This window comes from Pieris brassicae, chromosome 14, assembly GCF_905147105.1.
Source record: "Pieris brassicae chromosome 14, ilPieBrab1.1, whole genome shotgun sequence".
Lineage (NCBI taxonomy): Eukaryota > Metazoa > Arthropoda > Insecta > Lepidoptera > Pieridae > Pieris > Pieris brassicae.
In genome coordinates this window covers 1594816-1621646 of record NC_059678.1, presented here as the reverse complement: position 1 = coordinate 1621646, position 26831 = coordinate 1594816, and the positions used below count along the sequence as shown (strand labels likewise).

At 36.4% G+C, this 26831-nt stretch overlaps 1 protein-coding gene across 1 annotated transcript in view; it reads right to left on the bottom strand.

The window, feature by feature from the left end:
• The window catches only part of LOC123718191, a 58971-nt gene that overhangs the window by 5151 nt on the left and 26989 nt on the right, over window positions 1–26831 (bottom strand). Inside the window, exons 12-24 of the mRNA XM_045674633.1 lie at window positions 18355–18488; window positions 14423–14505; window positions 13449–13581; window positions 12535–12604; window positions 11186–11327; window positions 9864–10019; window positions 4344–4457; window positions 3941–4048; window positions 3420–3485; window positions 2989–3132; window positions 2451–2534; window positions 1691–1895; window positions 528–640 (exon numbers count right to left, since the gene is read on the bottom strand). Of these exons, the coding sequence (XP_045530589.1) occupies window positions 528–640; window positions 1691–1895; window positions 2451–2534; window positions 2989–3132; window positions 3420–3485; window positions 3941–4048; window positions 4344–4457; window positions 9864–10019; window positions 11186–11327; window positions 12535–12604; window positions 13449–13581; window positions 14423–14505; window positions 18355–18488 (1552 nt within the window). The remainder of the gene's footprint in view (window positions 1–527; window positions 641–1690; window positions 1896–2450; window positions 2535–2988; window positions 3133–3419; window positions 3486–3940; window positions 4049–4343; window positions 4458–9863; window positions 10020–11185; window positions 11328–12534; window positions 12605–13448; window positions 13582–14422; window positions 14506–18354; window positions 18489–26831) is intronic.

Here is a 26831-nt window from a genome sequence, read left to right as displayed (position 1 = left end):
TAATTATGTTCAATTTTTTTTGTAACGAAGTGTTAAAAAAAAGTTCATTAAATTGAGTTAAACGATTTTAAAGAAAACACTTTTCCGACGTTTCGCGTGCTTTACAGCGTGCGTGGTCACGGTAACTGAAGAGAAAAGGTGTTGAATGTCAAAAAGTCTATGAAATAGCTTCAATTCGTTAAAAAAGTGTTTTCTTTAAATGTGTAAATTTATGTTAATAGAAGACAATACTATAAACGATTTTAGTTTAAAAAAAACACGTTTTCTGTACAAAATAACATTATAATAAGCTTATTTATAAATCACTGAATTGCAGCCCGTATAAAAGTATCCATTACGAGATTTTTTTTTTAATTTATAGAGAACTGGACATACATTTGGCCACAATCCGACATGTCCAGGAGATACCTATTCAACCGCCGTTTAAATGGACCCTTACTGTCTAGGGAAGATGGAACTGGGCAAGGAGTTCCACTCCTATGCTGTTGAAACATTGAACCGAATAGTTCAGTGATGTCAATACTCACCCGTAGCCATTTATCGACGCACTTCGCGTGGAACTCGTGCGCACAAGGCAACACACGTAGCGTCTGACGAGCTTCAAACTCGCACATGCAGACCACGCACGAGGTTTGTTCGCCTGAAAATAAAAATACGAGTCACTTGTCTGCGACAGACATACTTCTACTTTTGATTATGTCTTTCGATCAGGTCGATTGTTAAGTTTACGTTTACTTTGACGTACGGGACGTACTCAGGGCCGAAAGCCATTATAAACGAATTAAATTTTATTTTTACTTCCCTTGAGCTGTCATTTCCCCTATTTCTTTCGTCATCGCGTCTACTTCAGTACTCTTTGACATAAAATAACAAATCCTGCTACGCTACTTCATCTTGCCCCAATATTTGTTACTAGTAACATATACTTTGGTAATTCCCTTATAATCAAGTAGACGATAATTCACCCAGGTACAGATACCGGCAAACTTCTTGAGCATTAAACAAGGGAGTGGGGAACGTTTGCGCATCGTACACAGCGCGGGACACAAACGTCAACTGATTTACCAATCACGCGATCGTCACGTCACTCTCTCAGGATACTTAAAAATTGCTTCTGCGCAGGCAAACATTTGTTCAAGTTGTTTGCCGGTATACCTGATATATGACTGTTTTGTGTACATTTATTGGACTACCTGACACGGCCCATGGGGCTGTGCCGAATTTTAACAGCTGAAGATGCGCGATACACCGTCAGCTCATAAGAGTTATTTTGTACATGTGTAAATAGGTGGGTAGCTGTAAGATGTTGTTTAAAAATAAATATATAAATTTGATTTGAATATTGCTGTCTCATTAATATTTCGCTTCTTCTCGTAGCCTCCTCCTCAAGCCCTTAACTATCGTGGTGACTTGAAGCTCTGATCCTAGGTAGTAGGCTCCGTCTGTTCCCTTAGGTCTCTGGTGCCATACTTATTTATGTAAGGGTACATCTGTAGGGTTGTGAGCTATATATAGTGCAGCTTGCTAATACACTTGACATTTATTTCACATAAATTTAAATACACATTTCACAGACTACTAGCTGGCAAGCTGTACATTGTCTTTCTTTCACTTGTTCATACTTCAGCGCACGCACAAGCAAAATTATAACTAGAAAATCGGATAAAATCATCAGTACCTTTTAGCTTACCTTGGTGCGTCTGCTCGCAGTACTTATAACTCGGCAGCAGATCGATTTCGTGCCTCGCCAGTCCTCTCGGCTTCGCTTCGCCCAGCCTTTCGGCGAGGGAGAGCAGAGCCTCGTAGTTCTCGGTCTCGGGTGAGTCTGCGCCGTCCTCCCCCCGCGCTTCCCCGTAAGGAGAGAGGGGGAACATCGCAAGGAGATTCAGGAACACCTGTGCGACGCGAATAAACTATCATTACGTCGATTGCTTCTTGACACGCTTGGAGAAGAGAATTCTAATGTCTTTTCAATAGGTCAGCCACCGAACTTGGGCACGAACACTGCCAGAAGGCTCGCAAGTGCGTCGCCGGCCTAGGACCCTGAAGGGACTTTGCACTAGCCAATTTATAGGTCAGTTTCTAAGTGATATTCTGAGTTATTTTTCAAATGCACCAGTGAATAACTGTGTGCAAATGTTTTCAAATTTAATCAATCTCACGATGTTAGGTACGGTTAAACGGAAGACAGATTTTAATTTGACCAGACTAGCAATATAGATTTGAATAGACTAACAATGATAGTTGTTAGGGGCAATTTTCAAATACCGTCAACGAATTTTCAAATACCGTCAACGAATTGTCAAATACCGTCAACGAATTGTCAAATACCGTCAACGAATTGTCAAATATCGTCAACGCACTTTCAAATACCAAGGTAATTAATTACAAGGCTCGACGCTTTTGAGTATTAAGTGTCAATAAAATATTAAAGGATATTAAATTTTTACCTGGTAGGTAGGCGGTGGTGGCGGTAATGACAGCGGCGATGCGACGTGTAACTGAGGTAATGCGTTTACAAGACCGCCTCCGCCCTGAAATTAATTAATATTTATTCTACTACACCACACTCAATCTCTTACAAATAGTGAGCAACATGTATGTACATATTAATTGAGTTATCTGCTGAATTGTTTTTATAACACCATTTTACTTTAGTATAGATTTTTTTTTAATTCTACGTACATGCTCTTTACGTATAACTATCGAATCAATGTATACGAAATGTTTAAAATTTTAAAATTATATGGAGTTCTCCATTCTTTTGGGATGGGGTAACTAGTCGTTATTTTTAATAATTTTAATTTGTAATTTTGACTTTCAAAAGTGCCTTAGTAATAGGCCTTATTGAAATAATTTATTTGACTTTGACAAAAAATAATAAATATATCTATCTTCCAAAACAGATAAAGAAAAGTGTTACTAAATTTTTTTGTTTTTAGTGATAGAATTAAAATCATAGTAAATGTAAATGTGTTCGATAAACACCTGTGCGTGTATGTGATGCACGGTATGCGGGTGCGGCGTCCACCTCGGCGCGGTGCGAACGTACGGACGTCCACGAGAGCCCGCCCCTACTACACCCACTCCGCCGTGCGCGTGCGCATGCGGCCCTACGCCGTTGCGACGATGCTGGAAACAACAGCTTTCGATTACCATTTGATATTATAATTTGTATCATTGTTACGTTTAGTGATACGCATTACGAATATCCATGTTTTGTAACTGTAAGGTATTCTTTATATTGTCACTATTTATACGCCGGGCTGATAACAATTACTTTAAGATCATCAGAGAAAGATACGCGAAAGTGAGCCCATGTCCCAAATCCGATTCACATTGCTGATATACTCGTGTTTGGTTATCTTACAACAGTAAAAATATCTTTACGTTAGCCGATAAAATAAAATAAAACTCACATGGTGGTGATGAGATAGCGCATGCCTCGCGTGTGACGCCATCAGCTCTATTGGAGCTCGTTGAGCCTAAACAATGAAACATTAAAAATGACGCTATAATCTTTTAGGTCTGGGCTGCGGCTGACACACCGTTGAATTTGTATCTAAGATTAAAAATCGGTGGCCTCACGATGTTTTCCTTCACCTTACCGAGTGCATAGCCTCGATCGCACCTACGACTTTAGAGATAAGAGTCACACGTTGAAGCCAATACTGCTTCCAAAGTATTATATCAGAATATAATCTTCTCTATAATCTGCTATCAACTGCTTACAACTCTAAAGATAATTCTACGAAAAATAAACTTTATATCTCACTACAATATCCTCCCCCATTTTAATATTTCAAAATTTTCACAAACGTGACACTTCTTTCGAGAAATTAATTAACCTAATAGACTATTTCAACAAAATGTTTTAAATTCTTTGACATGAAAATGTAACTTTTAAATAAAATCACGCACAATAGAGTAGTTACATTACCTCTGTTGCCAACAAGAGTGGAGCGTGATGAAGATCAGGCGTGGCTTGGAGAGGCGACAGTGTGCCTTCTCCTCCACCCAACATATCTAGACGTCCACCTTCCGCGCGCTGAAATGATTCCCCTTTGATAGCACTTACATTGAAAATATTATTACTACAGATCCGAAGGTTCGAAGGACCAAAATGTACGTGAATAATTGATAGAAATCTTGGTGTATTTTTTTTCTATATTTAGTTACTAACAGATTAAATTAAAACATCCTTATGGGAACGTTAACCCTCAGTAAAATTTGTTGTAAATTGTTTTAGTTTTCTATTCGATTATAGATTAGGTTTAAATCCAATTGTCAATCGAACAAAAATGGAGTATCGTATCCTATATATCTTGGCTTGATTGACTTACTTGTGAATTGGCGATATAGTGGGTATGCGGGTGCGGAGGTGAGGCAAAAGGCCCGCGGGGCGGCGGCGGGGGGAATGTCCCATGGTACTGAAGGCCCGCGTACATACCGCCCATCTGTAGGCCACACGTTACTATATATTGACCGGTATACGATGACCATTGCAAGATTCATTACATCGAATTGACAACTTTTCAAAAATTTCTGTATTAATAATTCCAATGACACACGCCACATTCGTTTACGATTTTCATTTTTGACAGTTCTCACGTACACGTACTCATGACGACGTTATTGCCTTAATAGAAGGGGGGGGGACACGATACTCAATGGGGGTTTACTTGTGAATCATAGAGACCTATGAGTAGCGGTTTATTTAGCCGGAATGCGTAACACGGCAACGCAAGGTCGTCTCCTGTGAGGTGGCTTATCGCCTGATGGTTAATCTCCTGAAGGGCGGGGCGGAAGCTCACTGGAGTGAGCGAAATACGAAGTAAAGGTCGACGCCTTCCTCGGTGAAGGTAGTTTTTTACCCTAATCTGCTTTTGACAATTACTATTTGCCGCGCGGTCGGATTTTTACTTGTCATTGTCTATCGTGATTGGATCGTCAGGACTGATCCTTTATCCTTGGCAATATATATGGGTCTCAAATTGGGTGGAAATACTTAAACGAGTACAAAGTATCTCCCTGTATTTTAATCTGCCATGCTGTCTGACATCAACAGAGTTTTTGATACAAAAATCTATTGTTACTATAGCGCGCACCTCTTATCTTCTGACCCATAATGTGCCTGACTGCACGAGGAAAAAGTTTTTTAAAATGTTGAATCAAAATTGATAAAGAATTTTTCGTCGCCAATATCTGTACAAAAATGAAACGTTGTCAATTCTCGTAATAACATCTTTAATGCCTATTTTACAATGCAAAAAATTATTGCTTCGGTCAAGGTTATCTACCTTAATCACCTAAAATAATTTGTTTATTATTACTTCAATATTCGTTATTGTAATTTGAGACTTAAAAAATATGTAATAAGTAAATGAGCAATATATATTGAATACCAAGCGTGATTGTGAAATTAAAAAGCTGTAAAAAAATTACCAAACCAGTTTTAGCGCCATCTAGGGCTTTCTTTAAGTTTTATTGTGATTTGTATATAATTTATTCAATTTTATATTATAATATACATTTACGCCCAATAGCGTACATAAAAATAATTAGAATATCATTGCTAATAAAAATGTATGCTATAGTGTTTATCACGATACAGTTGTTAGCTGTCTGTAGTCTATGGCATATTCAATTCTACTTATCGCCTGCTTTGCGACGTCATTTATATCTTGTAGCGATCCTTAAATAATGTTCTTTAATGATGAATGCATCCCAATTTATTAAAAAAAAAAACAACTATTCGACAGATTTGTTTCGTTAGAATATACAAAATAATATGCAAAGTATAGTGAAGAATCTACACTTGAAAGGGAACAAAATTGTCAATGGGACACATTCAATTAGTATGTAATTTACATGTTAAGTGTCATAATTTAAAAAATAACTGTGAAAATATGCACGCAATGCACGCGATTGGGCAATTTTACTGAATAGATATTTCACATTTAAAATGCTAGAAGTCTTAGGATATGTTACATACAAACGTTGAAAGATTTTGTCACTAGCTTGCAAGCTGGCACTCGGTAAATTTAGCTGAGAAAATTGATATCATTTTTTTAAAGTTTGAAGATTGAAGATATGACAGATTTAAAGGAGCAAGTGAAGCTTTAGATAGTATCTATCATGTAGATTACACGCATTTTAATTAACTAAAAATAGTTTTAGATAGCTAAAGTGAGGTATTATGTAATATGTGTTTTTTATGGACTTGACGTATCCTTGAACACTATGCAACAAATGAAAAATGTATGTTGATTGTAAGGTGTACCAAAAGGAGCAAACCGCGTGTCACTTTTGTAATCTAATGTCATGCAAACCACAAAAAGCATTTGAAGGCTAAAATGCTCTCTTGACCTATTTAATGTTTAAGACAAATTATTACTATTTAGCCACTTGACGTCTAACGATTCTCAATAATCACAATTGCTGAGAAGTGTAAATTTTCCTATAGGCAAACCTATAGACGCTATCAAATGCGTGTGCTATAGAAAAATTAGCAATTATGATCTTGAACGTAAACATAAGCAACTAAACTATTGTCATTTAGGTGAGAAGGACTGGACTCTGTATTCTAAAGTATTGAAGAAGCACGCTGTTCCGCTGCACATTAACTACAATAATTTTAGCGATATATTATATATATATTTGGAGTTTTGGAATTTGAAATATGTTGATTTTTTGTTCAGTAGATTATTTACTTATAAGATATAGCGCGACATGCATATAAGACCCATTATATATCTGTAGTTTGTGTGCAACGAGACATGAGAAACAAAATAAATATTAGTATTAGGATAATTTATTATTTTATTCACATTTAACCATAAACCAAGCAGCTATCAGCGCCGAGCGTTTACTAGTTTACCTTGTATTGTTGTGTAGTATTTTTAAGAAAATGTTATAGTATGTAAAGCTTACGGATTGTAACGCCTAGATCGATTGAACAGTGGTATAAAAGCTGTAGTATTTTCAAAATATCAAACTACAACGTAATCCTAATGTGACGAAACACTTTCAGTGCGTTTTTGAGTTGGGGAAGTGTGTATGATTCTTATGAATAATATAAAAGTATATGCCATTTGTTTTAGCGTATATATATAGGTCATAAACATATCTGAGCTGATGATAATTATATACAAAAGCCAAGAAACGCTGGACAAAAGCTAAACTAGACGCCGCAAGTCAGATAAGTTTATGATATTATTTAACACTATAAATTGTCAAATTGTGAACAGAAAATGTCCTAATGTACACACCCTAACAAAAAACTAAAATGCACAGATTTCGAGGCGTACCGTACTACAGTAACGGACGCCGCAAGCTTAATACAAGCACACATAACTTAGTACCCCTGCCGCGTAAACGCTTTCAATCTGGGCATGCATATCATTCGGTGCTTAACGTACAATTGTGAACCCAGCTAACGCAACATTGATTATACCATAAACAAAGCTTAAGTGGTTGCTTAAGTTTAACCTAATCGTGCCGTGTACATAGCACAACGTTAGAATGAGTACAAATGTAAATCTAGGTCCAGACCACGAAATTTCGTACCACGTATAACGCCATCTCATTAGCTCCGAGTGTGTTAAATCCTACGTGGGAGTGAGCTAGTATATATAGATAGGTTGGTCAAAATTATTCGTGTTCTGAAACTAGACAGGAGTTAGTCAAAAATAGCGGGTATTCCGTGAAAAATCCATGTTTAGAAATTACGTTTTTTTACTAAATTTCATGTGAATTGAATTCCAATCAATATACAATTTTAGGGGTAACTCCGAAACACAAGTTTTCAACGGATTATAATGTTTGAAAATCTTATTTACTACAAGATTCAGGCACAAGTACAGCACACTTCGCCGGGTCGTGGATATACAGGTAAAAATTAATAATAGAATAAAACACAGTTGGGGACTAATGACAGAACATAAAACTCATAATATCATTATAACACTAATACAGCATTTTTGCAGCGTATATTCTAACCTATAGCAGGCAACCTGAAGAATGAACTAAGCTTAACAATGCACCATAAACCGGAAGCTAACCAGGACGAAAGTGGGACCAAAACACAACACAACCATCCCTGACGTGATTTAAGTGGTTAAAACCTCATATAAAAAAAACGTGTCATTAAAATACAAGCATTGTAGGACATCGAATGACTGAAATATACTTATTAATTAAAGCTAAAGCAATATTAGAAACATTTGAAGAACGATTGCAACTACAAAACAGACTCACGACAAAGTGCTTCGACTAATGGATCGAAAGAAAGAGTATCGTCAATACAGAATCCACCAAGCGAAGTTAAAATTAATTACAATAAAAACTATTTTTGTACTGGATGGAACAACGCAGACTAGTTACAGATTGCAAATGCTCTCTATCGAGACTTGAACGGCGGAATCAAGCTGCAGCAGACCATCACTCGCGTTACGTTTATCTAGACGATATTATAGCGGTGCAGAATATGGAATCAGTGCATTGATCTAAAATCTCTATTAATTTCACATTGCGTTTTACAAAAGAAGTTATTGCCTCTCTTACAATGCGAAAGCCAATAACATTTCATCCTCATCACCGTAGGTCATAAAGCATTTAGTAACTACTGAAGCTAAACAACTAGAGATTTCAAATCAATGTATGGAGGCATGCACGCGCCGGTACGTCACGAATCACCCTTAGCCGACATCACACTTCGAATCGGATGAATGGAAACATGCTTTCACAGGCGCCCTTAAGTTAAATAAGCTTCGTATTCGCATGCCCGTTTGACAACGTATAATTGAGAGGTGCCCGATGGCAATTTAGAAAAACTCTCGACGAGAAGAACTGAATCATTGATTCCAAATTTATGAGGAACACCTTTAATGAGGCCCCATATTGGGATCGTGGGACATCGGGCAAGCGAACACTGAGGAGTCAAAGGGTGGGATGTGGGGTTTGGGCCCTAATTCGGTACCTGATAGCGGAGCGCGTGGGGCAGCGCGGGCAGAACGGCCGGCCACATCTCGGCGGCACCTATACTCGCCACCTGCGTTAGTCGCGCGACACGCGAGCTATTGTAGACCAACTAACCACAACGGGGACGTGGAACGACTTTAGGCATGGTTCAAAATGTTTTTTTTTTTTTGTTGAAACCAATAAAGATAGTTAAATAGACAAATTGAATAAATTAAGTCGTACCACGTCAACATACTTAAACCTAAAAAAATCATCAACCTGTTTATATTTATCATCTTACAGTACCTAAATATTTTCATACCCCATATGCTATGCCCAGATTAGCAATTCATTTGGGACATACATTTTTGTGAAGGATTACAATTTCAGTCGATTAAATTTCCTACAATCACTTAAAAAAAAAGGCTTTTGCTAAATCATATGCATTCATTACATGATTATTATTGTAGATCATAAAAATAACAAAACTTTGTATACTGGCTACATTAGAGAAATCGTCATATTATTTAACAAAAACTGATTAAAAATAAAATTTCAGTGTTTTGTCTTATGTGTAACTTATGTTTTGATATCCAAAACTAACATACACAGTATTAAAGAAAACAATACTGTAACAATGTTGTTCCTATGTAAGCAACAGTACAAAACCTAACATTATTAATATTATTTTTAACAAAACTCTCCATACTGCAATTTGATACCAAGTACACATTAACAGGAAATTATAAATGGATCTTGTTATACAACTAATACAGATATTTTTCATTATTTTGTAGTAAGTATTTGGTCTTATTATGTTCGAGGAATGAAAAATGTAACAGAGCGGCTCCAATTGTGGACCGATGCGATGAAAAACCGCAACCGTTTAACCTGACATTTACCTGAGTCCGCTGCGGGTGGTCCCTGTGTGCGTGCGCGTGTGGATGCGCATGCGCATGCGGGTGCGGGTGTGGATGTGGATGTGGGTGTGGGTGAGCGTGGTGAGGCCACGCCACGCCCCCTCCGAGCGCGTTTAACCGCGCGCCACGAAGTGACATCTGGAATCAAGTAATTATAGTTAAGATATATTCAACACATATATTTCTGGGTTATTGTTTTTCATATAACAGAGTAGCAACAGCAAACGGGCAAGAGGACGCTCTCAGGATGCTAGAGTGCTCGCGTGAGATGCCGGCCTTTTAAGAATTAGTACGCTGTGTAAAATCGATTAAATACTGTGATAGTTTTGACATTAAACACCTTTTGTCTTCAGTCACAGTGACCACGCACGCTGTAAAGCACGCGAAACGTCGGAAAATTTAAAATTATGTAAATAATTATAAGTTTATAATAATAATACATAGCTTCAATCCGTTTAAAAAGTGTTTTCTTAATCGATTAAATTTGTTTAGCTGTGTGTGACCCAATTTTCAGTCGCTTAGGTAATATCTTGGATCTCGAATAAATGGACAATGAAACACAAAACCATTATCCCACCAAACTTAACCAACCATATTTAACCATAATTCTAACATAGTAGTAGATCAGTGTAAACGATCATTGGACAATACGTTCCGGACAATTATTACCGCTGCCGGAAACAACCTTTTTGCTGTGCGTTCAGCTCGCACTGTCCAGCCTGAACAAGCTCCCATTCCTCGGTTACTCTCGCTGCTTAATGGGTTTCTCGACTCTTCACTGGAGAGTGAACTATTTGTGAATCGTATGGAGGTAATTTACTGTGATTTAAAAATATACTTGGAAAAGATTACAGGATAACAGGAGGTTTACTGTCAATTTTATAAATAACTTAATTGTATTTTATTTCAGTTTTTGTTATTTTTAGTTAGAATTTCGCCATACATGCGCCGGCTGTAAATAAATAAATAAACATTTAATTATAACTTTCAGTGTAAGAGCCAAGAGCGTGATGTCTCGTCAAACCTGCATCCAAAATAATCATCTAACTAAACTAACATCATCCACGTCGTTTTGGAATGCAAGGTTAACCAATGTACTGCTCCTCTGAGCAGTGAGGTCGCTCCGTGAAGCCTGCAAAGGAGATATCTGTGCTTCTGGAAGGAGCACAGCTGACTGAGCCAGGACTTCACATACAACGGACTTAATTAGAGTCTAAGTGCGGAGACCGAGTCCAGCACGACACAATTGACGCTGAAATAAAAACACAACTAAAACCTGTAGTTGACCAGAACTAGAATATCACCTGGTTAATATCCAGTAGCAACGGGCCAGGGTGCGGCAGATGCGCGGGGTGAGGCGGGTGCGGGGGGTGGGGCGTATGCTCCATAAGTCGTTGGTGTGTACACACACCGCCATTGCCGCCGCTCATGTAGCGTACGCGACGTCTAGAATACATAAATTTAAATATAACTCCAAATACCTATCGACATTTTTAACCTATATCATCCGCTGTATATGTTCGCTGAGTTGGGTTATCTTGATTTAAATTATCACGATTTGATTATTAGTTTTTTGTTAGTACTTCATAGAGTTACTGGAATATGAGTAAAATCAAATAGATAATAATAAATAAAGATTCAGGATTCAAGATTCAAGGTGCTTTCTTCGCTCAACGAAGCTAGGAAATGCTGCCAGCGTTACGGGTACACTTTTTAAATTTGTTTAAATTTTTATGATTACTATGTAAGTTTAAATAATAGTAAATACTGTATATTTGATTGTAACGTCCAGGTTTTAATAAACGATATTTTTATAACAAAATAACTAAATAAGTAACAAGAATTTATGAGATTTAACAGGGTTTTCTGAGTTTACATATAAAATAAAACAACTAAAATGGAAATGGGCTGGAAATACCATAAGAGGAGCAAAATTGTAACACTTAAAGATTAAACTATGGCAACCAAGAGGCAATTTAAAAAAAGGGGGGGTGCGATGAAATCATGGAAATAGCTGGAAAATCCTGGACGAGATTGCTATACAATAAGGAAAAAGAGAGAAGAGGAAGAAGACAATGGAGGAGGCCTTTGCCCGTAGGCACACAGAATCGGTTATCTTAGATTTAAAAAAAAATAGTTATAATGAATATATTGTGTATTTCTGATATAAGGCTATAAATAAATAAATAAAATGTTTTATAACAATAAATTAATCATTTTTTGTAAGTAAAACTTGTGCACTAAATGAGTGTGCCATACAATTTATATTCAAGTTATGTATCCCAATCTGGCATAATGATATAGACATATACCATTTAAGAAACTCAGCAGCTTTAATATCTATATGTACCGATAACACATGTTGCGTTTTAATACACTGAAAACACACAGAAAAACAGAACTTTATTCTATAAATTTTAACTTATTTTGGTCCTTCGAGTCAGAATTTATAACACCCTTGTAAAAGCACTTCTACTTAGCAGACCGTCTTTCAAGTAGACATTGCTTCATCAGAATAAGTATAATTTATTCCTTGAAACAGCAGTATTTACATTACTCAACAATTTTGAACACCTCTTAAAGAACAAAGGCGAGACCTTTAAGTCTGTATTACTTTAGCTAATTTTAGTGTCCAGATATTATTTAAAATTACCTGGGTTGATAATGATGTCTAGGCGTCCGTCTTTCGACGGTCGGCGTTGGCACTGACACGTTACTTTCACCTGTAATAGTTATATTTCGTTCTTTTTTATAATAAATAATGAACAAAAACATAGTTACACTTGAAACAGGAGATCCTAGAAGATTTGGCAACTATTTCTCCTCTTAGAATGGGAATAAGAAATTCCTGTCGGACGCTAATATTTGACTGTATTGATTGACTCAATTTCAGTGGCTTCAACGATCACATCCACGTTATATGTATAACTTACCCAATGAAGACAGCGTCATAAATATAACTAGCTGCCCCCGCGAACTTCGTTTCTCCTTAATGTGGGTTTAGTTAGCATTAATACCGTGACACGAAAGAATAATTTCACTGTATTATCGTCACTATGATTTGAATTTGATTTACACTTCGGTCTAAGTAACACGTGGTTGGCTAACACCAAAAATTATAAAGGTAGAAATAATTGATAGCAATAACACGTGGTAATCATGATTGAATTGTAGCTTATATGACACGTTTGTCGGTTTACCATAGCAGTGCCATCTATTGATTACTTACTCAATCCAGTCGAAAAGTATATTTTGGACTTAACAGATAATTGTGACTGTTAATTAATTATAGACAAATAATTTGCAATAAAATATAATTCCGATTATAATTAAGGATCTAAGCTTTCCTATCTCTTAAGTTGGACCAGACTGCTCACGGTGTGCCAATTTAATTTAAAATCCGTTAAGTAGTTTAGGAGTCCATCGCGAACAAACATCGTGACAGGAAATGTATATATATATTAAGATAAATGTTTGAAAAGTGCATATAATTACTATCAGAGCAAGGCAAGGAAATATCTCCTATGCGACTCAAGTTAAAAGTGTTTCATAGCATATTTTTTTTACCTGATGATATATGTCTGCATATCCGCCTTCGTTTCCTACTGGGACTGTCTCCTGCTTTACTAGACAATTCTCCATCAGATGATCCTGCTCCACTGACCATAGACTCTACGGGGCCTTCCAGGGGGTTCGTGTCCTGAAAACATACAATGGTCAGTACTAGAGAGAACTCAATGTGAGGTTGAGCGTTACATAGGTCATGATTGAGTGTGCACTAATATTGATCCCTATGTATGCAACTTCCACGAGTAGCATACATCAAAGAACTATGGGTTCGTTTAAACGTAAAGTTGATTTTTTGGCATGTGCCAAATTATCACACTCGGCATGGTAAGCGTACAAAGTTACTCAGAGGAGCGCTATTTACGCACCCTGAATATTATATGAAGATATATATATTTAGTACACTGGCTGAATTCACAAGAATTGCATTATTTATAATAAGTTATAAAAAGGTTAAGGTTGTATGTTTTCTTGTTATTTTTTTATATTATGTTTTAGTTTCATTTTTATATTAATAAGTTTTCTATTGTATTTGTTACTATGTTAGTGTAAAAATAAGGTAATAAATAAATAAACTATATGTGCCGTGTGGTCTTCCCGCATACTTCGGTCGTAGCGTTATAATATAAAATATCCTTCCTCAAATGGAGTATCAGCGCAAAATATTAAAATAAATTATTAATCAAATTGTCTCTTTGTAAATATTGTTGTTACAAAAATAACACTTTAAAAAAATTAAGTGAGAATGGGCCAGTCATACTCCCTTGTCCAGTGGGCATAAAGAGGAAAGGACACCCACCAGAAACCCAGAAAGATAAAACAAAAGAGTGAAGAAAGATTGGAAAATAGTAACGAAGATCAGACCAGTGAAAGAACTTTGTGGAGGCCTTTCCTTCTTCAGCGGTCAAGTATTAAATATAATAACAACAGGTTTTTTTTTTATTTTTTATTTAAACATTAATGTAGTTACTAACCATATTATGATGATGGTGAGTCGGATGGTGTATGTGTGGTGACTCGGCTGACGTTCCAGCTGCGCCGGGACTCACGCGCACCTCTGTGGATGATATATATCAATGTAATATTATCTTAACGCGATAACTACAGATTTAAATAAATTTAGAAATAAAATATATCAGGGCCTCAGATTTCTGTACCTGTTTCATGATCAATCAATCTAACAGACACGTAGGTGATTATCCTCCTGTGTATGACACACGCTGTCGAACTTATGTGCCGGTTTCCTCATGCTGTTTTCCATCACCGGTCCAGCGAATGTTAAATAAAAAATAGTCTTCTATAGAAACACTGGGATAAAGGAGCTCTTCAGTAATTTTGTATAAAGTTGTCAATAATTTGCATAATTCTCCGTGAATTTTATCGCTCATTCCTTTATTTACGTTATCACCAAATAATTTTTATTCAGCGACGCATCCTGGCGGAGGCTGATGAAGCTAGTCAGATACTAGCTCATTCCAGTTTCGGCTATATGCCCAGTTTCGGACACGGAAGTCTTACCGCTAAGGCTGGTTTCAAAACCTTAACTTTATACCATAATCCTGCGCCGGTACTTAGTAACATACAAGTTTTTGTATGCACTTTCAATGTATTTCTGAATATCCGTAGCGCTGATGGCGCAATGAGATCGTGTGGTACAAAACTCACAACTTAGACTTTACAGAGTACCAATGCTGTTACGCTAACTAAAGGTTTTTTTTTTAATATATAAGAAGTTCAACGAAACTACGAAACTATACTGACACCCATTTTAAGTAAGTGCTTTGCCGGCCTTTAAAAGAAGGAGTATACACACACACTTAGAGGTCGGGAGATCGTTAAAAGTCATAATTTGTGAGAAAGAGTAGTTTAGATAATGGATGCAGATTGCATACGTTTCTTCGATCATTTTCATTTTATAGCCAAGTAGGTGATCATCCAAAGACATGACATAGATATGGTTTCCTCAAAATTCTTTGGCGAACAATCAGAGATGAAGGCACACATAAGCTAGTGCCCAACACAGCTCTTTTTTATCATTAATAATAATCATGTCTGGTTATTTTGACAAATGTATAGTTTATATTTCTTATAACCATTTTATTTATTAACATTATAAAATGAAAATGAGGGCAACTGGAGGTCTTAACGCATTCGAGCGATCTCTTCTTCATTTGTCCATTTTATCCTTCCTTCATTGATCGGAAACCTCTTTACGCGTGAGCTGGCTTCTTAATGTATCTCTATCCGCCCTAGGCTGGAATTTATATCATTAGTTTGACAAAATGCTAACATAAAAAGCTGAGTCGAATATTTGTAATAAAACCGGACCGGTGATTCCGCGCAATAATACAATACAATACAAAAAAATCGTAGTAGTCAGTTAACTAGTTACGTTAGCGCCAAGTTTATCAAACCCATAGTTGGTACTGACCACTTCCTGTACGTTTAAAATTTCTAGAAATTTTGCGAATGTGTCATTTATTTCTAAGCTCTCAATAAACGAAAATCAATCTATAAAGCCTTTTATTAATTTGACAAAGATTTAAATGATTGATTGATTTGCTCCAGTTCCAAATATTTGTATGACTCAAAACTTGGAGATTAAAAAGAGGAGGCGGAGAGTTTCTTGCCAGTTCTTCATGCCCGCTCTACGCCCTTGACTTGCGAACTGCTAGCAAATATCAATTTAGAGTTCATTTAACATTTTTTCTGACATTAATCCAATATTCACAAAAATTGGTAAGTTAATATTTCTTAAGGAAAATTATGTATTACATTAGTAAGTTGTAAAATTTGGTATGGCCTTTTAGGGTGAAAGCCTTCTCGATATTTTTCCATATGTTTCTTTTTCTAAATGCATTGTACAGATTTAATTATCTTGTTTTGTTGATATTAGTGCGTCTTTAAATTTTGTATAATTGTTCTGTTCTTAATTTTTCATATGATGTGGTATTTGAGTGAGTTGAGCTTTCGTGTTAATTGTTATTATATGTTTATTGTTGTATTTTCTTTGTTTTTCGGTATACTGTGTTTTGTTTTATTTTTTACTTTTACACTGGCCTTATTATACTGCTTTTACTTGAGCATTCAGGTACATTTCTGAACATTCAAATTGCCTAGCCCTTGCGAGTGTGTTCCCACCTTTTAAACCCAAATTTACCAAGTACTCCTAGAGTTGGACACATTAGCCTTAATACTTGTTGCGATAGCGTCATTTATACTCAGCTCTGTACTCTATACCGTACAACTAACCATGAGAATTGTAGCGGCATGAGCAGAGCATGAATGAACTATTAACATTAAGAAAAGAGCGTACCAATTCTTAAAAGGCCGGCAACGCACACGAGCCCTCTGGCATTGAGAGTGTCCATGGGCGGCGGTATCACTTAACATCAGATGAGCCTCCTGCCCGTTTGCCCTTTTTTCTATAAAAAAACATACTCACGCTGCCCACTTCCCTGCTCACTCCTCAGTCCAACACGCCTAAGTGTATGGTATACAAAACGTTTCTACATTTCTTCAAGGACTGTACATTAAAACAGAGTTTTGTTTTCTCTTTTCAAATCATCACCCAAGTTGCATGTAACCCCATAAGACAAGCTTTCAAAACGATTACAAAACCAAACTACCATCTCTCTCGCACACCGACCGATTCTATATGTGCGAGCGAGTCAGCTGCACGACCAAAAACTTTCGCCTCAACGCAACAATTTACGTAACCTATCTGGGTTAGTGATAGCACTTGCTGGTCCAGTTTCTGATTGTGTAAGTGAAATGGCAATAGATTACCATACGTAGGAAATAGTTTTAGCCTATCAAAACTTCGGGGCAATATGGGTTTCCCAAGGCTTACTACTAAGGGCAGGATTGTTTCATTGGCCTAGTCAGGTTCTGTGGCTGGGGTCAAAAATTACTAATACCAGTTTCTGTTTTTTTATAAATAATTTAATGACCTTGTTTGAGACCCTCACCCTGTGTCGGTACACTGTAAATCCGAATAACGATTGCGTTGCGATCTTTAATGTTGAGCTTTTGACGGCGCGATATTATGGTTGCGATATAAGCGCACTAAATGTGACAGGTATATGTAGGAATCCAGTCAGTCCAGGCACTCAGAGAACCGGGTGAGGAACACGTGCTAAAAACCCATATCCACCTCCAGTATTAAGTCTCAAAGAGGCCCTCGGGGTCACTTCCGCATTCTACCGGGACCTCAGCGGCATAACCATATGGAGCCGACAAAGTGTGGACTACATTGGTGGCAGGAGACCAACGAACCTTCTCCTTCTCTTCCCTCCCTTTCCCTCTCAAAAGGGTTCTTATGCTGCGTTATTTTTCGCTTTATATATATAAGAAAACCATCGCATTCCACGCCTGGCAATTACCAAGCCTTTTAATATAACACTAGACATAGTAAGCCGTGACCAACGAGGTAACTCTGATATTATGTGGCGTGTCTTCATCCGCCCCACATTCCATACCAGTGTTTCAAAATTGTCAGAAAAAATATCGCTTTTGGAAGTTAAGTATTGCTTGTTTTACTCTCGTGATGCTGCAGTAATTGCACTTATGGTCTATATTTCCTGACATGGTAAATTCTCAATAGAGATTAACTTCAGGTATTGACTACCTTGGACTGGCCATTCATCGTAGTAGAAATTTTACACAGCGTTTACGTTATCTCAAATTTCTGCCGAACTAGGATTCTTGTAGTGTAATCTCGAAAAACCTTGAAAGGCAATCCCATTTCCAAGATACTAACGCTGGAACTTTCACGCTATCTAACGTTTCTTCTCTCAATCCTCTCTTAAGACAAGTGTAGGCTAACTTGAGCAGGTACTTTATAAATTTCAGCTAGATTCTGTGAGCTCAAAAATTTCTTATGTTGTCTTTCGTGAATACTCACCAACGCTAAGTCGCCTCTGATCGTGATGTGGGTGCGGATGGTGCTGCTGCCTCTTGGCTGGAGCCGGATGCTGGTGTGGCGGTGGGGAGTTGGCCACGCACGCCTCTTTAGGACTACCCGCACTGCTTGCATCGCTGGAAAGTGAAGGTTAAATATAATAATGTAAAACTGGATGAATCGCTTCAGTGTATGTTGTGTGAAGAAATTTGGGTGCGTCACGCTATCAAAAGCTTTATTAATAGCCATTTATCGATTGACTCATTGGAAACCTCAGAATAGTTTCGCAATAAAAATAAGTTTTTGACTCTGATTTTATTTATATACTTCCTAATCCAACAGGTAACATATATATACAAGGAAACACAATTATACTTAACATATAGCCAAAGATGGAATACATAATATACACAAAACGGTTCATTTACGAAAGGAAAAAATCAATAAAGATTATGAAATACGTAATACATAATTCGGATGTGTTGTGTGAAAGGGAGGGATATACATGTGGATTTGTATGTGGGGTGTGCTCATGGTGCTAGTGATTTAGCGCTTTGGATATTCTTAATACTCCTTCTAAGCATATTCCGCGTCACAAGTGAACCCTCGTTGACCATTGATTAAAGAACTTTATTTCTTATTACAAAAAAATATATTTTATTTACATAAGAAACTAAATATTGTGAGCGAGAGACACGTCCCAATTTTAGCTCACTACATTCACTTTGACATGGATTTTTAATGCCCCCTTGAATCTGTCAAACACGCCAATATTGCGAATTTTCGAAGGCAACTGTGACTTGTGTTAAGTCAATTTCAATTTATCATTCGCTAGTTGTAGACACACGAATGTGACTTTTATATATCCGAGCATCCCCACTGAGGCGTGTACCATCACATTTATGATTACCAGCAAATAAGTTCTTACTTGTTTACGCAGATAGATGTCGTTAGGTTTTTAAACTACATTTACACGCACATATTGCCAATTTGCTCTGAGCTATATAAAAAAAACTGGCCCCAGCGTTTTCCTGTCCTCAGACCTTAAGCCAATGCTTGCTGGACACAAATTTTGCGCTGATATATAGGTAATCGCATATGAAACCTATTTTAAAGCTAAAGACAAATATATGAATGCTAAATCGTTGTATCGTTCTTGAAGGCAACTCTATATTGAATCAAAAATCAAATTCTATAAAAAGAAATATTTTTCTATATTGGCCTACGAACTTTTTAGCCCACCTATGTTGGGGACATGTATACAGAACGGATATTTTTGTCATATATATATGTATGTATGTGTTGGGTCAAAGAGGAATTTGTAGACGAATAAAACCACCTTAGAAGTCTCAATATAGTAAAGAATATTTGTATTTTATTACATCTGTAAAATAATTTAAAAAAGTAGTTCTCGCTACTGCTTTTTCCTGTTTAAAACGTGCTTTGAACAAGTGAAGTTGTTTAAAATTCTAGAAATACTGCTGTTATAAATTTATCACTTCTTATTCATACAAAACAATATGTTATTGTTGTATCGTGTTTACGTACTATCTCTTTTCATCACAGTGCAAACACAATTTGACAGAAAGAGAGGAACTACTTTACTTTTTATGAACAAGTTAGACTACTCCTACTTTCTACTAAATCCAGACGTAGTCAGAACACTACTACGCCATACCAATAGCCTTCCAACCTACAGCAGAACAAAGCTAATCGGCCATGTTGTGACGTCACCGGCTTGCGTCATTTTGTTGCTGCGCGTGCGCACAAAAACCACTGTCCTTCATTATTCTACCTGGTTCCTTTAATATATATGGAAAAAAAACTAGGAAGCTATGGAAATAATTTATAAACCTTTGTAACCGTTGCGAATGAGAATAAAGTATGCGATACTTATATATGTACATTACATATGAAATGTGTGTTATTGACAATTTTTCTTTGTAATACACTAATCCCTATAACGCGCTAGACTCGGACGGCGTTATAGAAGTTATCTCGTTTTTGTTTTTTAATAATTCAAAAACAGGAACACAATTCAAACAGGTAGAATGGTTATGGACTTGACAAATGATAGTAATCATTTTCATTTTCAGTAATCATATTAAATTTCACAGTTTAGAAATATAACTTGAGAAATCTTCGCGTTAATTGGGGGATGGAAACCATGTTATAGGCGTACAAGTGTACTTTTCTGTAAAAGAACCAATTGAAACGTATAAATCCAATAATATAGATATAAAATATTTTATTTTTCATGTAACTGTCTACAGTTACCAGATTAAAATACGTACTCATAAACATGTTTTACGCCTCCTCTATTTATTTATATTTATAAGTTCTAAAACAACGTGTATTATATATTTCACACACATACACATCAAGTATATTAGAACATAAGTAACCAAGGGAAAAATTTAAACAAGCGACCACAAAATAAAATGACAACTAAAAAAAGGAAAACTAAGACTGTTGTAAAATATATCAATACTTTTATCAATGTTGGTAATCAAGTTGTAAGAGCGAGATAGCCTATTCACTGGACCATTCAAAGTAGCAGATAAGCGAGCCGTATAGAAGACTTTTAGTTATAGTAACTCTAGGATTACAAAGAAAGGAAAATTTTACAAGAATGTTAGTATGAGTAATACAGTTAAATATGTTATAAAAATAAACTAGATCAATGTAATCACGTGTTTTAGAGTATCTAACTTGAAATAGTCCAAACTAGCCTCGTACGTTGCAATATATCCTTATAACTCCCGTGTCTTTTAACGCAATATTTTGTCCAAACGGTAACCATCGTAACAGCAACTGTAATATTCTCCATTAACACAAGAGAGGACATCGGATCGGTTGTGGGCAAAACCTTTTAAAATCAATGAAAATGTTACAGAATTCATTTTTTAATTCCGCCCCAATCACACGCATGGCTCTCTATTACGGTAAGAGTATTTGTAAATTCTTCTAAAACAAACGTTATATTTCACCTAATCCTTATTTGTTATTTATTCCATCCACCTCTGCCTCTCTTCAGGCGGTAGCTCATGTCTAAGCGTGGTCAGCAAGGAAGCATCTGGTGTGGACAATCTATTTCCACCGATTTCTGTCCAGCGCCTCTCTTGTAGTGGACAGTTTTGAGGTAGGTGACTCTCACCTCAATCTGATTGACTACGCGATATTTTGCCATTTTGCTCATAGATATATGTATTACAATTTACGTAAAGCTTAATATATATGTAAAGAACCTAGTATGTTTCTTTATTATATACTAGATGGCGCTAGCAGCCATCGCGTTGGGAAAAAGGCGTTGGATTGAAGTTGCCAGAAGTCATCAATCAAGATTGATTTTAATATTGTTTAGTTATTGTTAAAAGCTTGATAAATTTAATCATAGACTTTTGATGAAATTTCCTTATTTTAAGGTGGGATAGTCTTATTATGATAATGTAATTAGTATAGTGTATAAGTACTAAAATAAAAATCTTTATTGTCAGAGCAACACAATTGTTTATTTCAATTTTCAATTCCAAATAAAATCAGATATATAATCTAATATATATACAAAAACAGCCCGTTGAGAATCGAATCGACTTCATGGTTATCCTGTATCAACGATCTCTCATGGGCGCCTGCGTGAGCCAAAAATCTAGAATCACAAGATTCTGGGGTACGTGTCCATACACGGCCCAATCTTCCCAATAAACTTAAACCTTTTCGACTTTAGTTGACCTGTCCGAAACTTGACAGGTATTAAACGGGTCAAGTCGGATCATTCGAAAGCTCGTGAAAGTGGCCTTCTCATTGATTGTGTAATATCTATAGCTTACAATTGTAGAACAAATCGGTGCTATCCTTATGACAGTCAAAACCCCATCAAAGGTATTTACAAAAAGGATATGTTTTTTTTTAAATTACCCAAATAAATTTATATTTGACTACATCTAATAAATAAAATAAATCGGTGGCGCTACAACCTTTTTAAGTCTGGGCCTCAGATTTATCTGTTTCATTCGTTTGTCAATTTAATAGGTAGGTAGGTTTTTGGGTCTAAGTCAAGCCGGTTTTCTGGCCATGTTTTCTTTCACCATACGCGAAAACATTAAATGCGCATAATAAATACATAATTCAACATAATTTTGGACGATCTTGGATTTACAAAGACATATAACAATTTATTTACTTTGCACAATACCAGCGGAAGAGGTACAACGCAACCTTGTTCGACTATCGACCTTGTGACGTACCACCAAGGTCAGTATTACATTGACACTAAACGCAAAGATATTTTCATTGATTTCCCTTCTCTATTACGCCAATAGGCTTTGTCTTATAAAGTAGGCTTGACCTACAGTCCACAATTTAAAAAAGGACTGGCTTCTGAACACACTTTACGAAGAGTTGGAGATGCTCCTGAAACCTAACATGAAGTTACACATTACACTCCATCTTGCAGTCACGCGTAATGTTTCTTGTTTAAAAAAAACGTATTTTTGAAGTGAAACTTTTTTATCGGTGTTGGAAAACAATTTAACGTCACATTTTTCCGTTACGCGCCAGCTTTTTCTTGTCCCTACCACGATAGATTCGAAGAGATCCGAAGATGATAAAAATGATAGTAATAATGAAATTCTGTAATAATCATAGTAGTAATGAGGTAAAATGAAATAATTGTATTATTTGTGTAATCTTCGAATAATTAGGTCATAAAGAAGTTTCACTTCTTACGTGTGTACACTAGTACACGCACACATTTTTTACTTTCAAAGCTTCCCAAATCTTACATACTACACACTGTTATAACGAATGAAACATATTTTTTAACTACTAGCGAGCAGGAGGTTTATCTTACGTGATACTGACGCCCGTGGCCATTTACAGTGTCATAAAGCTCGAACATTACAGGCCTTATAAGAATCGTGGCTGTTTTATGACCCTTAGTCGAATTGGTTCGGAAATACTCCGAACCAATTCAAGAAAAGAGCGTACCAATTCTTAATGCCGGAACGCACTTACGAGCTTCTGGCAATGTGACAGTCCATGGGCGGTATCACTTAACATCAGGTGAGCCTCCTCCAGCCGTCCATTCAATTACTTTACAAAACCTCAATGAATATTTATAACACCTAAACTCTCTCAGAAGCTTTTAGTTTTCGAGTTCTACAGATTGACGGCCGAAGGACTGCATTTTTTAATGCATTACAGTAATGATGGTCACCGAGACACATTATTTTTAAGTTTAATATCAGTAAACACTGATTAATCTATAGGTAATTATGACAAAAAATTACGAACACAAAGCCGCTTTCAGAGTGTCTATATGCCGGAAAAATGAAAAGACTTTTTTAAGGAAAACACAGGTCGGAAAGCGACATCTAATCCTCAACAAAACTAATCCCAAAATAGTAAGACAATTACGGGCCACTGTCTTCTTAAACATCTCTTTCTTCTTAACGCGACGCTCCAGGGCGGGCACAGAGGAATTAGTCACCCTCGTAGTCCTGGAATGCGTGACTGTGCCAACGAACAGAAACCCTCGAAGCACTTCTGAACTTCTGGAAAGGCCTAGGCTTTAGTGAGTCTGGAATTTACGCAGAACGGACCAAATGGGCGTCTTAGTGCGGAAACTGAATAACACTACATACATTACATTGGTGTTTCCCATCGTAGTGCCCATGCCCACAGGGGCGCAATTTGATACGGGGGGTGGGGGTTTAATCGAAATCAGCTGGAAATAACAGCGTGGTGACTTGGGACTGAAGCTAATCAAATTGGAACCCAATCTCTGTGCAGCAAGTATCAAGCGATCTCACTAAAATAAATATAGAAAAATATTTATTAATATTATTTGGAATTTCAATAGCAGTTTATCATTATGTTTTGAAAGTTTACTTATTGTTTCGTCGACAATTTCCAAGTGATTTCTTTTTAAATTTCTTAAGTGAACAATTAGGGTTTTTAATTAATTAAATTAGATGTTATGGCGGGCATAAGAATTTTAGGTAGGCTGGGGGGGGGGGGGGGGTGTGGCACATAAATATTTGGAAAACACTGTTCTAGACAAAGTTGTAAAGCTTGATAACACCTAAACAAAATGACATACATTATATAAAAACAAAACACAAATGCACAGAATTTATTTCACTTTTCGCCAGATTCTTGAGGAGCGTTTAGGGAATACGCATACAACCACTTCGGCAAATTACCGACATCGCGCATATCAGGGATATCATTCTCAAGGTACCAAATTCAACAAACGACAATCACAATTGAAGCAAAAATCTTTTCTCCAGTTAAAATATTTATGGCCTTACAAACAATTTGTATGAATCAAAACTTGCGTGTTTTGAAAGAGAAAAAATGAGTGGCTGATAATTTCCCGCTCTACGCCTTTGACTGGCGAACTGGTAGTATAAATTAAACTTAACATATTTTCTGTTGACGTTCATATTGGTTACCTATATGAATATAGTTATTTTGGGTTGAAACATTTGGTAAAAAAATACTTCAGCAAGGCACCGATTGCTATATTGAGACTAGATATTTAAACAATTTCAATAGTTTTAAATATATTTTGATAATAATATATTTAAATTTATATTTCAATCTCGTATGCCAAGGGCTTCCTCCAAATCCACAATTTTTAAGGACCATAACTATTGTTATGATATCATCTATGTGTATGGGTTTGTTTGATACAAGGATTACTTTTATGCCAGACAAAAGTAAAAAAAAAAAAAATTTGTTGCACCAGCAAAAACAAGCTGTTATAGAAGTATTTCCGAACCAATGGTCCTTCAAGAAAATAGCGTTCATAAATTGGCCGGCAACGAATGCATTAGCGTTGTCGTTGTATCACTGAATATGAGGTAAAGGCTTAGGGAGCTTTCAAGTATTACGTAACGAATTTTTTTTTGGGGGGGGAAACCCCAAACCACCCTAAATTCTTACGCTTTATTGATAATATCATTTTCGTTTTTCCAGTATGTTACACCACATAATGGTAAGTGTTAGGTATAAAGATCACGGGGGGTGGTCACGAAACGTTTTACTATTGGATACAGAAACGTTACGGCGTGTTTCATGGGGGGGGGGGGGGGTCAAGAACCTCCAACAATTGCGTGACGATACTTGAACGGTCCCTTAACTAGATAGGGGACATAATAAAAAAATACAATTGCGGACACATTGGTATACTTGTGTGTGTGTGTGCATACTTTAATTTGTTACTGTGGCACCGTATTAAGAATTTAAACCATTTGATACTGAAATGCCTGCCTGATGCCAACACTCGCAGACTAAATTTACATTTAAGTAACTAGTATATATTTTTAGTAGATTTATATTCGCTTATGTATTTTTAAAATATATTATTAATGGTTTATTTATTTATTCTCAAACCTACAAATTACATAAATTTATAGCCAAAGATGGAACACATACGGACGTCAAGGCAGAATACAAAATCCGTATCACCTCGACGTCCGTCGTTCCACTACTGAACGTTTCTTAAGGCAAATTCTGCCGTGCCCCACCATTATGTGGAACCAGCTACTGAATAATTTCCGAACCAATTAAACTTAGGTTCGTAACACTCAACATCAGGTGAGTCTCCTGAATCTAATATATACAAAAAGCTTCAAATATTTACGAAAGAAAAAAACACTAAAAAGTTATTAATGTTAAAAAAACTTTATTTCTCATTACAAAAATGTATTTTATATACATGAGAAACTTAATATGTAGACACGAACTAGATACACATCGCCAACAGCCGTCCCAATTTTAGTATACTAGGCTCATTCCGTTATGTTTCTTAATGCCTTTATATACCTTATACCTAATTAGTGGGGTGTGTGGTTTTATATTATTATTTTCGTCTTGTGTGTGTCGGTGTGTTCGGTAGTCTGGAAGAAACTGCTTTTAGCAGTAAGACCGCCCATTTACATCTTTGGTCCATTAAAATCTTTTTTTTCTCGTCATTTGTGTTATTGTGATGTAAAGTGTTATTATTATATCATTTAAGAACTAAATTGAGTTACTAGAAAAATTATTTATAGTAAAACAATTGTCTGTTAAAAGCGAGTATAGATTGATAGCTCAGTTTAGTTGTGTTTTAATGCTACGAATAGATGTAAAAAGTCTCCTTCACGAAACTTTCGAGTCTTTCAAGTCCTTCATAAAACCCCTGGCAAAAATACGAAATAGTTCGATGACCGACTACAAGAGAACCTCCAACAAAAACCTTCTCTAATCCACGCATTGAAGATTATTTTTTGCCTGAACACGTCCGTGATAAGTTTTTAATACAACAACGACTTTTGGTTTTCCCACAAGGCATTTAAGTAACTATTATAGGTAGATATAAAATATTATTAACCTACTAATCGGATCACATATAAGAACAATGGTGGCCTTGTGGCTCCAGCGTGCAAATCTCATCCCTTAAGTCGTAGGTTCGATCTCCGACTGTGCACCTG